Here is a 14318-nt window from a genome sequence, read left to right as displayed (position 1 = left end):
TTTTACTGTCCATACGCATCATTCCGATTCCAATGTGGACAGGACATTTGTTATATATTTAATTCCTTATTTGTGAATCAGTGATATCAAATTGATGGAAGAGTGCACAGAATTTCAGAATATAAAGTACTAGGCAAGAAAACTTTCTAAAATCAAGTTAAAACTGTTACAAATGTTGCATTAATTTTAATTTAGAGGGATACATTCTTTATTTAATATATCTTCCTTTTAAAATCACTTTGAATCTAGTATTTCTAGAATAATTCAGCATAAAATTATAACATACTGTAGTTCTAACTATACTTTGAATTTAAATTCTAGATCTTAAAGAATTGGTTATAGAGTGCAGTCATAGGGAGTGATCGACATTCACTTACCGTAGTTCTTCTTAAATGGAATGTTGATAAGTAGCAAGTAATATACAACAAGTAGCTTCTTTTCTATGGCTTAAATCTTCTTAAGGAATGCCTGTTAAGTAATTTCTCTAACTTTGTTTTCACTTATAAAAGTGTCTGTGCCATCTAGTATGTGGTGTTTCTTTTAATTCCTTGACCCTTTCTGCCAAGGCCTAAACAAAGAAAAGTACTGCATGTTTGTTCAGTGAAATTTTGCAGATAGGCACTGACTTTTTAGGAATATGTCATCTCAATATTGGGCCATCCAAGTTCCTGGTGCCCTTTTCTAAAATCAACATTGCATTTTCTGTTACAACAATGACTTCTTTCATTTTTTTTTTTTAAACCACTTCTCTTTGCTGTTTTTGTTCTTGCTTATTGAATTAAGGTAACTGCCCAGATATCTAGGTATATCTGGTACAGCTTGAACTCCCCTCTGGAGAGACTAGGGCTAGCACTTTTGTCGGTAAAACTTAAGTTGTTTTGGGGTGTTAAAAAAAGGCTGCCTGACCAATATAAGTTACACTGACAGAAGCGCTGGTGTGGACAGTGCTATGTTGGCAGGAGATGCTCTCCTGCTGACATAGCTACCGCTGCTCTTTGGAGGAGGTTTAATTATGTCGATGGGAGAGCTCTCTCCTGTCAGCACAGAGCAGCTACATAGGAGGTCTTGCAGTGGCACAGCTGCATCGGTACAGCTGTCACTGTAAGGTCTCTAGTGTAGAAATAGCCCAAGTGTGACTTATGTACTTGGTACTGATATATTTTAAAAATAAACCAAAAGACCTCCCCTAACTCCACAGCCAAAACCTATGCTGTATCTTACTATGTCTTAAACGTCCTGCAGGAAATTTAATTTTGTTGTTTTTCTCTTTGTAATAAACACATTTTGCAACATTCATACCAACCAGAGTATGACTTCCTGCCAGGAATCCTATTTTAAAAATCCTGAGGTTTTAAAAAAGTGTAGTGAATTTAGTGTTCATGAAACATGTTGGTTTGATAATCTTCTAGGCTGAAGCATGCTTTAGCCTCATCATGGGTAGTATAAAGTTTCCACTAATGTACTTTAATTCCGACCTGGAGGGGCAACCTCTTAGAGTGAGGATAATTCAGTCTCCCTCTCACTTCAAAACTTGGCTTGTTCGCTGATAATGTCCAGTTGCGTGCCAGATATTGGTAAATGTTATGGTGTTCTTTGTGATTCAAACAGCTGCCTACTAAGAGCTAGACTGAGACCACAACTTATTTCATGTGAGCTATGGAATAGCCAGCAGATGACACTATTCAGATGGGCACTCTCTCTTCCCCTCCTTTTCTCTCCCTCTTCCCCGCCATATTTTTTGAAAAATAAAAATCCGAAGTGTTTCGACATTTATCTAAAATAAATGTTTTTTATATATTGATAAAATATATAGTTGTATGGTTTTCTGATTTGGTTACATATAAGCTAACAGTTCTATGACCCTGATTGTAGGAGCCCTGCATACTTACTGTGGAAAGATTAAACTCTTTCATGTTTAGTTAAGTAAGTACGGATTTGGGGAGCAAAACGCTATAGCCTTATAACAGTGTTATCATAAAAGTGTACTTACTGTCTCCTTAATAGCATTGCCCAATATTGAAAATATTTCAGTTAAAATATTCTACCTGTTCGCAAGAATTGGCTATATAGAGAACGTGCAGGGAAAGCTGGATATAAACATATCTAGAGTAAACTCGGTGCCCTAACTTTATCTGTGAGTCACGTTTGAGCTTGAATTTTAATATTCAAGCTCTCATGTTAAAGAACAGGCAATTTTTTAGTACTAAAGCAGCATTTTGGAGGACACGGTGTTAGCTGGAGCTATTTGGGCTTTTCAAATCTGATGCTATTTTAACTTTGAAATTAAGATTTCAATCTTGATTTTTTTTAAGTGCCATTTTTTAAAAAGTACATGATGCTTTAAACTAAATGTTGATTTGGCTTAAACTCTTTTTTTTTTATTTAGGTTTGTTATAGATGGTCACATTCCTTACTTGAATGCTTTTCAGTATTTTCCAGAGGAGATGAAATTGTATGGAGTTGATCTCAAGATCTTTCATGTAGAGGTGACTTTTATCCTTTTGTTTTTATTTAATAAGCTACATATCTTATGGTATATTGTACTTCTGGGTTATGGTACTGACAATTTGAGTGAATCTACCTTTGTTATATTATTTTGCTTCCTGGTAGTAATGCAGGAGCCAGTGAGCAAATTATTCTGATTACTTTCATATTTAAATTAGAATAATTAGGTTGATAACTTGATAAGTACTAAACAGGTTTTTCTCATAGATTCCAGGGCCAGGAAGGACCACTGTGATCATCTAGTCTGACCTCCTATAACACAGGCCATATAACTTCCCCAAAAATAATTCCTAGAATATATCTTTTAGAAAAATGTCTGATCGTGATTTAAAAACTGTCAGTGATGGAGAGTCCACCACGACCCTTTGTAAATTGTCCCAATGATTAATTACCCTCAGGTGTGTGTTTGTATTATGTTTGCTTATCTCTTGGGAAATACAGAAAACATAGACAGGTTTCAGAGTAGTAGCTGTGTTAGTCTGTATTCACAAAAAAAAAAGGAGTACTTGTGGCACCTTAGAGACTAACCAATTTATTTGAGCATAAGCTTTCGTGAGCTACAGCTCACTTCAGCTCAAATAAATTTGTTAGTCTCTAAGGTGCCACAGTACTCCTTTTCTTTTTGAGAAAACATAAATACTCCTTTGAATACTCAGTTGAAATCTCCCTCTCTTTGGAAGCAAGTTCTATCAGATTTTTATAGTATGATGTGTTCTTGCTGTATTTATTGGAATTTGTTTCTTTTTTAGTATTTAGCAAAATTTACATTGTTAAACTAAAGAGTTCACGTTAATATGTTCTGTCCACATGAAAATAGTCTCCCTGCTGCTTGTACTTAGCTGTCTTTCCCTTTGGCCCACTTTGTAGAACATCTACAGCACTTACTGCCTCATACCCCTTCTAGCTATGGGATTCTCTCTTTGAGTACACTGCACTGTCAGATCCTCTTCTGCCTGAAATTGGTGGCTTCTGTGTGTGTGGTTTCTCTTCCTCCTCCCATTCCCCCGGGAAGGAGAACTTGACAACATCCTGTACCTGACCACTGATGCCTTACCAAGGAAGGCATTACAAGAGCTGACTGGAAACAAGAATTTTGTTTCATGAAAAATTTTGAGGATTCAGAATTTTTCATTCCACCTAGAAAGAAAACCGATCTTTTGACTTTCCCCCCAAAAAGAGAGAGGGAGAGAGAGAAACCAGAATACCCCAGAATGTCCAATAACCTGTTGGCTAAGGCACTGCCTGGAACATGGAAGACCCAGGTTTAAGTCCCTATTCTGCCTGATTCAAGAAATGTTATGTACAGCCAGGCAGTCAGAGCACAAATTATGCTCTGAGGAAAAAGTCTGGGATGCACATCTTAACACACTTAAAACCATTGTCACCAAACAAGAACACTTCAGAGAAGTAGACTGCATCGTTGAACAGACCACCCAAATACTCTGTATTGAAGCAGGTTCTCTCAGGAAAAAACCCTCTGATCACGCACTTCTAGTCCATGGACTCGTAGGACTGGTAGAGGTCAAGAGGTCTTCTAGGCCAATCCCCTGCACTCAAGGTAAAATTAAATGTTTATCAAGACCAGTTGTGCTCACACTTATTTGATCATGCCCTCCTTCTTTGTGTCTGTAGTAGTTTATGCTCCCCACCCACCCTGTATACAAGTACATATGCTGATATATGCGGTGGCGGTGCTTCACTTGAATCAGTTTCGGCTTCTTTGTTTTTCGCTTGAGTTGTTTTTGTTTCTGTTGCACGAATGAGCCAACGATCCATTGTAATAAGAGCAAAAGCAAAACTGCGATTGTGGTCTGTGCTTACAATTAAATGTGCACACCGTGTCGTAGCGAACGGATTAACGTACAGATGGCAACAACTTTGTTTGAGAACCCTGATCTAGACTATGCCTGACGTGTTTGTCTAACCTGCTCTTTGTGGAATCTCCGTCATTCGAGATTTTAATCTCCCTCGGCAATTTATTCTAGTGCTTAATTACCCTAACAGTTAGGAATTTTTTCCTAATGTCCAATCTAAACCGCCCTTGATGTAATTTAAGCCCATTGCTTCTTGTCATATCCTCAGAGGTTCAGGAGAACAATTCTTCTCCCTAATCCTTGTAACAACCTTTTTTGTACAATATTTGAAAACTGTTATCGTGTGCCCTCTCAGTCTTCTCCAGACTAAACAAACCCAATTTTTTCAATCTTCCCTCATAGGTCATGTTTTCTAGACCTTTAATCATTTTTGTTGCTCTTCTGGACTTGGAACTTCTCCAATTTGTCCACATCTTTCCTGAAATGTAGTGCCCAGAACTGGACTCCATACTCCAGTTGAGGCCTAATCAGTGCGGAGTAGAGCAGAAGAATTACTTCTTGTCTTGCTTACAACCCTCCAGCTAATACATCCCAGAATGATGTCTGCTTTTTTTTTAACAACAGTGTTACACAGTTGACTCATGTTTAACTTGTGATCCACTATGACCTCCAGATCCCTTTCCACAGTATACCTTCCTAAGCAATCGTTTCCCATTTTGTATACGTGGAACTGATTGCTCCTTCCTAAGTGGAATACTTTTACTCTTAAGTGGAGTCACCTATCACCCCACACTGATACTTTCCCATGGGGTATCATTAAACAATAACAACCCATACATGATGGGGACCACATCCTGAAAGAAATCTTTCCCAACCCCCTCTTCTGGCTTTCAAGCAACACCCTCCAACCTTGCCAAGCTCACCATGAGAAGCAAGGTCTCCCTACAGATCAGGACACATCAACTCATAGTGGCACCAGACCCTGCCAGAACAATAGATGCAAAACCTGCAAACATATCTCCACAGCTACGATGATCAGTACCCCCCACAACAAACCTTTCAAGATTCATGGGTTCTACACATGCATATCACAACATGTTATACCTCATCCAGTGCACTAAATGCCCTAATAACTGTGTGGGTGAAAACAGAAAATCATTATGATCTCAAATGAACTCTCATAGAAACATGATAAAAGTAAAAAACACAATATCACCTGGGAACGAACAGGTTTCATAACATGATAACTCCATATCTGACCTCTCAATCCTCATCCTCAAAGGAAATCTGCACAGCACCTTCAAAAGACAAGTTTGGGAAGTTAAATTCATATCTCTGCTAGACACTAAAAATCATGGACTTAATAAAAACACTGGATTTATGGCTCATTTCAGCAATCTGTAACCCACTAACCCTCCTTTGTTGTATGACTACAGATGTGTTAACTGCCCACTTCACCTTGAATGTTCTGTTCTACCTTGTATTTAGCTGTGACACTCTGAGGGTATGTTTACACTGCAGTTAGACACATGTGACTGGCTTATGCCAGCTGGCTCGGGCTCAGGGGCTGTTTAATTGTGGTGTAGACATTTGGGCTCAGGCTGCAGCGCTTGCTCGAGAACGCTGTGAGGTGGGAGAGTCCCGGAGATGTCCCTGAATGTCTACAGCACAGTTAAACAGCCCTTTAGCCCAAGAGCCAGAGTCAGCTTGCAAAGGCCAGCCGCGGGGGTCTAACTGCAGTGTAGACATACCCATAGTATCTTTCCCAGGCCTGAAGAAGAGCTCTGTCTAAGCTCGAAAGCTTGTCTCTTTCACTAACAGAAATTGGTACAGTACAAAATATTAACTCATCCACCTTGTCTCATTCATATTAGAAAGAGTGCTCAACTGCAAAATATCACTTTTTCCAAAGTGTTGTGTTCAGAGATCTGCCCTTGGATTTTGCGTCTCTCTAATTCACATATTCATAGTAAAAAGTACAGTTGAAAGATTGCTGTGGTGATTATGGCCTGTGAATATTTTTCTTTCTTTACTTGTGACCACCTAATATCTTGATTGCTCAATAAGAATGGCTTGAGTTAAACAGATGCCACAAATATGCAGCAGAATCAATTCAGCATTGTTCAAACAAAACTAAAGACGTAAAAAACATTTTGTTCTGTAAATCTGTCAAGTTTTAGTTGTTTTTAAAAAAAATAATAATAATAAAAAGGCAGTGGGAATCTTTTATTTTCCCTGTGAGTGTTGGATGCAGAATAATTGCTAGTTTGCCTGAAGGAAAATATAAAATCAGAATTTCCCGTGGATTATGAAGAGAGACTTACACAACAGTTTTGATAACTTCCTGTTGTGCGTGACAGAAACAAGGATTGGGCTGTGGGCCTACATGTTAACCTTAAGGGCTCAATTTTAGAAATTATCACTTTATGTCAAATCCTTATAGATTTCAAGTAATCTGTGCTGGTTCATTATAAAATTTGTTAGATGATTGTCTGTCAGTAAATCTCCTGTTAGGATTAGGTTTACAGTACCTAATTAATTCAAAGAGAAGTAATAGCTCTACTACACACTCCTTCAAAAAATAGTTCAGTACATTTACAGCACTGAATCTACTTTATGGAAAACTACATTAGTGTGACTAATAATGAAAAATGAACACTTTTTTAGTGTATTCTGGCCTTATATTTAAACTGGTTGGTTTTCCTTGAGATTTTTTTTTAAAGATTTTTGTGTGTGTGTGCAATGCTTACAATAAGCACCTATTATAAATAGATTTTAAAAAATGTTTGAATGCAAAAGCATTTTGAGTTTCTAAAAATCATCCATTGTTGTTTTTCTTTCACTTCTTTAGCACACATTCCTTAGCTAGCCTTATAAAGGTTAGTCTGTATTTAAGATAAATGGATTACTGTGTCCTAACAAAAGAAAATGATCACTGATGTTTCCAATTTTTTGAAGAAAAAAATAATTGGTAAAATTACTTTAATACATTAGTAAGGATAACTTAGGATTTTTTAAGGTTACCAAACTTTTTAACTATAAGGGTGGTTAAGCTCTGGCATAGGCTTCAAAGCGAGGTTGTGGAGTCCCTGTCATTGGAGGTTTTTAAGAATAGGTTGGACAAACACCTGTCAGGGATGGTCTAGGTTTAATAGGTTCTGCTTCAGTGCAGGGGGCTGGACTTGATGACCCTGTGAGGTGCCTTTCAGCCCTACATTTCTATGGTTCTATAAAACAATATAGAACTACTGTTTTGGGGTCCAATCCCACAAAGATATGTATGTGAGTAGTCTCCTTGAAACAAATTAGAGCAATTCATGTGGCTAGAGATACTAATGTGCATAAGTCTTTGTAGTATTGGGGAAGTCTACACTACAAAAATAAGTCTACTTAGTTACGTTGACGTACAGCCACCACGGTAGTTACATCATTTTTTTTGTGTGCACACTACAGTCCTGTCAGTGGTGCATTTCCTCAGTAGGAGCACTTCCCCCGATTTAACTGTCATTGTGGGGCAGTGAGAGCCCGGAGGTCCAAGCAATGGGGCTCCAGGCTGTCAGCCACCGGAGCTCCAGCAGTGCCCCTCTGCCATGTACATTGGCCAAACTGGACAGTCTCTACGTAAAAGAATAAAAGAACACAAATAAGACATTCAAAAACCAGTCGGAGAACATTTTAGTCTCTCTGGTCACTCAATTACAGACCTAAAAGTTGCAATATTACAACAAAAAAACCTTCAAAAACAGACTCCAACGAGAGACTCCTGAACTGGAATTAATTTGCAAACTGGACTCCATTAAATTAGGCTTGAATAAAGACTGGGAGTGGATGTGTCATTACACAAAGTAAAACTATTTCCCCATGTTTATTTTTCCCCCCTACTGTTCCTCACAGTTGTCACTGTTCCTGACAGGTCTTGTCAACTGCTGGAAATGGTCCACCTTGATTATCACTACAAAAGGGTTTTTTTGTTTTGTTTTTTTCCCCCTCTCCTGCTGGTAATAGCTCACCTTACCTGATCACTCTCGTTACAGTGTGTATGGTAACACCCATTGTTTCATGTTCTCTGTGTATATAAAATCCCCCTACTGTATTTTCCACTGCATGCATCCGACGAAGTGAGCTGTAGCTCATGAAAGCTTAAGCTCATGTAAATTTGTTAGTCTCTAAGGTGCCACGAGTACTCCTTTTCTTCTAACTGTAGTGTAGACCAGGCCTCAGCCCCTTAAAGTCTGTTATTAAATAAAGCTCTGAGATGATCCCTTCAAGTCAGGTTTGAGGCACAGGGACAGCACTATGAGGCAGTTTGCTAATCCTATTCTGTGGATTAGAGGACTAAATTTCCTAGCTCCTACTTCCTTCAGTCCACTAGAACACTGCCTTTCCTCTTGGTGACTCATAAGGTGTCACTTTTTCCCCCCTGAGTTGATACTGAATCAATGCCCTAGCAAGGTGTCAGTTGGCACTGATTTGTTAGAGTTTGTGTCTTTTAGGGTATGTCTCTCTGCGGAGTTATTTTGGGCTCTTACTTGGCTGTTGCAACTAGCCGTGCCCCCCCCCCCCCCCCCCGCTGTCCACATATAAAGCCATCTCACCCAAGTTTGGTGTAACTTTAAACCCAGGCTGGTTGGCTTGTCTGGGGGTATAGGCTAGAACTTAGGTGCCACTTTCCCTCGGGCTGGTAACCAATGTACCTTGCAGTGAGGAGTGTTGATCCTCCAGTGCCTTCCCAAAATTCTGCCTGTTCCAGAAGGACAGACAAATTGTCCTACAATTCACTGGGGGAAAGAATCCTAGAGCAGCTCAGCTTAGTGCAGCACACAGAACCATGGGTTATGACCCCAGAAATCCTATTGATGCACTTGGGTGAGTGCAGCACCAGTGAGGCCATAGTAACTTGGCTGTGTCTTTGCAGTATGCTTGCACCTGAATGATGTTAAACAGCTAACCTGTTTCACCTAAAAAATAAGTGCATTTCAGTAACTAAGTTATTTCTGTACATGTAGTTTATTTGGGATCTTTGGAAATCAAAGATTCTATATAAATGTATTATTTCCTCAACTTTAATAGAAGAAAAGTTAGGAGCTGCTTAACATTCACTGTTTGGGCAAACTGTGCAAATTTATAAACTAGACAGTATTTCTTTAGTTATAGGTGTGGATTTATTCTTCCTAATTATAGTACTTTTCTAGGAGGGGCTGATGAAGTGAATCACTCCGTTTCAGAACTGTACTTACCTACCTTGTCCCGCCTACTAAAGAAGAGTAAAATTCTTTTTTATTTCTGGTGTTCCATATCTTGCATCAGGCCACTCTGTTGAAATTCTTACCTTCAGCTTGACTGAAATGATTTAGCTAAGTGACACAAATGTAGTCTGGGTTTTGAAATATGTCCCTAAAATGAACACACGAACATGCTAAACCATTTCCTCATCTCTTTGGAGTTTTTAATATGTAAGAAGTTCCCCTATTTTTAATTTTGACTTGTAAACCCAATGAGTATTTTACTAGTACTTGTATGTGTCATTTGCTATTACTTTACTGCATAAAATAGCCTGGGTTGAAGATCTGAATTTCCCATTTTTCTGAGTAAATCTGTAATCTACTGGTCAGAGAGCATGTGTGTCCATGTCCGTCCATTCTCTTCTGTTCTCAGACGGGGTGTGAGTCAGTAAGCTCATGCTGTAGAGACTCAAGCGTTTTAGCTATGGAAGTCCCCAGTTCAAACCCTAATGTTGGCCGAGATGGTGACTGGTAGAGATGCACTTGTTGAGACCATAAAGCTTCATCATCAACCAGATCATTGTTATATCCAATTTCTGTAAAAATATTTAAGTATTCATGATATTTAGTTTCCTCTATTTCCTGATTTGTCAGGTCAGAAGTAGTAGTAAAAACAAGTCCTTTAAAGTGTGGTTCTGCTCTGAGAAGTAGCACTGCGAAAAATGTTGTGGTCATGGTGACCTGTTCATCTCAGTTATTCTATTTCTAAAGTATTGAGTTTGCAAGTTTAAAAATTTTTTTTAGACTGACAGCTGTGCAGACTTCTTTTGAGATCTGCGAGGCAAGCTGAGTTCTTTACTGTTCTTGCATCATCTTCACTAATAAAGGTTCTACAGGCATTAAGGGATACCTATAAACTCCCTTGCTTTGAATTGCTTTCCACATGTGTAATTGATCAAATTTAGTACACAAGCCTGCTGCACAAGAAAGAATAGAATTAAAATTTTTTGAGCTGGGGTGACTCTGCGTAAGTAATCAAAAGAAAAAGTAGGGAAAAAAAAGTGCATTTGTAAATAGCATGAACAGATGTAACTGTATATACACACAATCAGGTCTGAATACGTAGTGGCTTTTGCGGGTAAAACGTTAACTTAAAAAATACGGCACCTGTAACCCATCATGTCTTCCAACTCACAATTAAGGGGCAGATTAAAATTAAATTATTTTCCTTCTTCTTCTCTTCTTTTGTTCTTTTCGTTCTTCTTTCCTTTGCAGGTGGAAATGCTCAATTACTGGGCCCCAATAAGCAGAAAATGATTTTGAAAGCCCATCACACAGTTCCCTTGCAGAACTCCTTGCTCCACTGTATTCACATTAAACTGCTTGGCCTACCAAGCTCCGCAAGTAACCTAAGAAGGGTGGAGCAGGATGGCAGCAGCTTCCCTTTCAAATTCTGATCCTGCCCAACAGTAGATTTGAAGTTGTCTTGAACATCTAGTTGGATTGCTCTTGCTGACACAGCTTCAGGGTTAGAAGGAAGAGTAGGAAGAAAGGAGAATTGAAGTAGATTGGGGAAAGAGGGTTTAAACAAACTCAGATACAAACAGTGTTATATTTTCTATATGGAATATTTTTTGGCAATTAGTATTACAGTAGAAGGTTTTCATTTGGTTTATTTTTTAACAAATCATTTTATGAAGATTCATTAACAAACTACTAATTGTTCTAACACTAAAAGAGGTGTGTTTTTTTTCTGCTAGTTATATGCCTTGTGCTGCAGTGCATTCTCGAAGTTCATATATTGATAGATGAACAGGCACAAACTATTGAATGGTGTTTGCTTACATGTTCCTTGGTTTTTAGTTACTCAGTTTTATTCTGTTGGCATGCCCTGTTATCATATCTGTAAAGTTGGCCAGAAAATGGAAATTCATTCCCACCAAAGATTTAGTGGGAAAAGATTTCCAGAAAACTTCTGTTTTAGGAGAACCAAAGTAAAATTTTCAGCTTCTGGGTGAAAGTAAAATTTGGCAAAAACCTGTTCAGGTGCGCAACCTGGGAGCCATCACTTCAATTTTTCTGACAGAAAAAATCAATTTTTCATCAACATTGTAGTTTTCCTATGGAAAACTTTAATTTTGTGAAACGGGCATTTGCTGTTTGGAAAATATAGTGGAAATTTCCTGACCAGCTCAGCTTGCCTGCTGCCGCTCTAGCTTTTAACCAGTTGTATTTGTCAGCAGGTCCTTTACTGAATGATCCTAGTCATGACAGTGTCATTGTAAAATCAGTGGCTGGCTTTGTATCACTAATGTTTGATTTGTCCAGTTAAAAATGTACTGTAGTAAACAATACGTTAGTATAATCATGCTCTTTAGTCTATTCCTTTTATGCTGAGTATTTTTGCTTGAGAAAGTAGAACTGTGGACTCCTCTGAAAATATAGTACCTCATTTGGGCATTTTATGCTGTGAAAGGCAGGGGAGGAGTATTCAGAGACCCTTGAATTATTCATTTATATATTTAATTTGTATAATTCAGATTTAAAGTGTATTTAAGCATTGTTCTCTCTCTCAAGCCTCTAGCTAAGACTTGTGCTTTCCTTTGAAAGACAGCATTGTACGAGAACACATGATAATATATCAATCTTAAACAAAGAGCTCTGCTCGGCCTTACCTATGGAAGGTGCTGCCGCTCCTCCATAATATTTTAGCACAACTGTTTGCAGCCCCGTTTTACTAAAGGTGACTCAGAATTTGTTTGCTGTCAGTGTTAAAAAACTGACCAGCGAGAACACTTAAATCTAAAACTCACATCCACAAAATGGTTACATTAATCTCCTTCCCCCCACCCCCCTCCAAGTAGTATGCGAGTTGTATAAATTAGATATAGCTTAATGTCATCCTTCTAGGGTTTCAAGTGGATGTTATGACAACGTTTCATCTCTTCAGATATACATTTTTTAAAAGTGTATGGGAGGAAGCCTAGGTTTCTTTACTGTAGGCTAAAAGTGGCCCCATTAAATAGATGTATATGAAATCTTTGCTTAAATATTTCTCAGTTTTTGTTTTGGAGGAGTTGTTAGGACAGCTTGCTAGTGAATGTTCATCTCTTCAGCATGGCTCACCTTTTCATCTTGATTACCAAGTCTTTCACATTGGTGAATAATGTTGGCAGCCCAGCACCAGTGAAGGGAAGGAAAATTCACAACGAGTCTGATGGGGAAAAAATGCAATAAAAGCAGAAGCTTAATAATCTTAGATTAAAGAGCATATGGTACCATCCTGGAAAAGAAGACATGACAAACAGCCTTTTATGAATTATTAATTTTATTTCTCTCTGTTCCAATTCTACTTTCACATTAAACAGATTGTTTATCTGCGTATTTCCAGACCGTTTGAATCAGATTTTTGAGCATTGTCTTGTTCAGCTCTTACAGAAAATGCAGGGCTTTGATTCATGGATAAGTTAAACTTATATAATTTACATACAAAAAAACCCTACATTTAGAAGTTATTTTGTTTGCAAAGGTAAGCACTTAAAAATTAGGAAATGCCAGAATTGAGGTTTCCTTATAAGCTTAATTTGGTCCCCTTGTTTGTATGCATTAGGCTACAGTTTTTAATTACATGATCATATGTAGTTTTTAATCCAGGACCCATTTTTAGTGCATAGGATGGATGGTGCTTGGGAAAATGAAGCAGCTGTTCAATATTTATTTTTATCTTCATAATTCCAATGTGTGGCTCCATTCCCTTATTTACTGCGTGCCATCCAACCCCTGCACTGACTACAGAATGCTTCGGTTCCTCGTGGTCTCCTCTTTGGCACGCATCACTATAATATCAGCATGCCTCAGTCATTAGTGAATTTATCTTTACATCTTTCCTGTGAAAAGAAAGTATTATGAACATTGTATGGTGGGCAAACTGCGACAGACAGTGACTTGCCCAAGGCTACACAGTGAATCAGTGGCTGAGGCAGGATTGGAATGGAGGATGACCTCCTCCTTCCATTGGGACTTGTGCTTCTAAATCTCTTTGACTTTTTGAAAATCTCCCCCCTTTTTTCTTATTTAATTTTTCAAATTCATTTAAAGACATACGATTTAAGGGAAATCTGTTGAAATTAGACAAGGGCACTAGAGCGAAGCGAGACTCATGAGTGCTGCACCTCCTGCTGGTTGTCTCGGGAATTAGCTCTTTCCAGCTTTTGGCGCGCCCTCTGCAGGCTGGTGTCTCATCTCCCGCTGGCCCTCTGTCCCTCCCGGACCCCGGTTCTGGAGTTCTGCCCCATCAGTACCCCCACACTCTGGGTCTCTCTTTCAAGGGGAACCCCCAACCCTCTAAACCCACCTTACCTCAGTGGCTACTACCAATCATCATCTAACCCCCGCTCACTGGGGCAGACTGCAGTGTAATGGCCACTCATCATTGGCAAGTAGTTAGGACCCGCTGCCTCTGCCTATTCCCAGGCTACACCGCTGCAGCCCCAGTATCTTTCTGGGCCTTTACCAAGGCCTGCAGCCTGGGGGTTTACTAGGCTGGGGCTCCTCAGCTCCCTTTGCCCTTCCCCAGCACTGCTCCGCTTAAGATACCTCGTTCTCAGGCAGCTAGCCCTTCCCAATCCAGGGCTAGAGTGAGACTCCTGGCCCACAGCCCTCTTATAAGGGCCAGCTGTGGCCTGATTGGGGCGTGGCCCCATCTGTGGCTGCTTCCCCCAGTCAGCCTTGCTATTCCCAGCTGTAGCCCTCTGCAGGGCTGCTTTTACTATGGGCT

The 14318-nt window shown here is 39.2% G+C and overlaps 1 protein-coding gene across 4 annotated transcripts in view; it reads left to right on the top strand.

The window, feature by feature from the left end:
* Positions 1-14318, top strand: part of TAF1B (TATA-box binding protein associated factor, RNA polymerase I subunit B) — a 78060-nt gene that overhangs the window by 17232 nt on the left and 46510 nt on the right. For all 4 annotated transcript variants that reach the window (XR_013345555.1, XM_077812540.1, XM_077812538.1 and 1 more), the window contains one exon: positions 2387-2486. Coding sequence is in view for 3 of the 4 variants with exons in the window: in XM_077812540.1 (XP_077668666.1) it covers positions 2387-2486 (100 nt within the window). In the remaining variant the exon portion in view is untranslated. The remainder of the gene's footprint in view (positions 1-2386; positions 2487-14318) is intronic.

This window comes from Eretmochelys imbricata, chromosome 3, assembly GCF_965152235.1.
Source record: "Eretmochelys imbricata isolate rEreImb1 chromosome 3, rEreImb1.hap1, whole genome shotgun sequence".
Lineage (NCBI taxonomy): Eukaryota > Metazoa > Chordata > Testudines > Cheloniidae > Eretmochelys > Eretmochelys imbricata.
The sequence above is the reverse complement of the archived record's forward strand: the minus strand, read 5'-3'. Positions and strand labels throughout refer to the sequence as shown.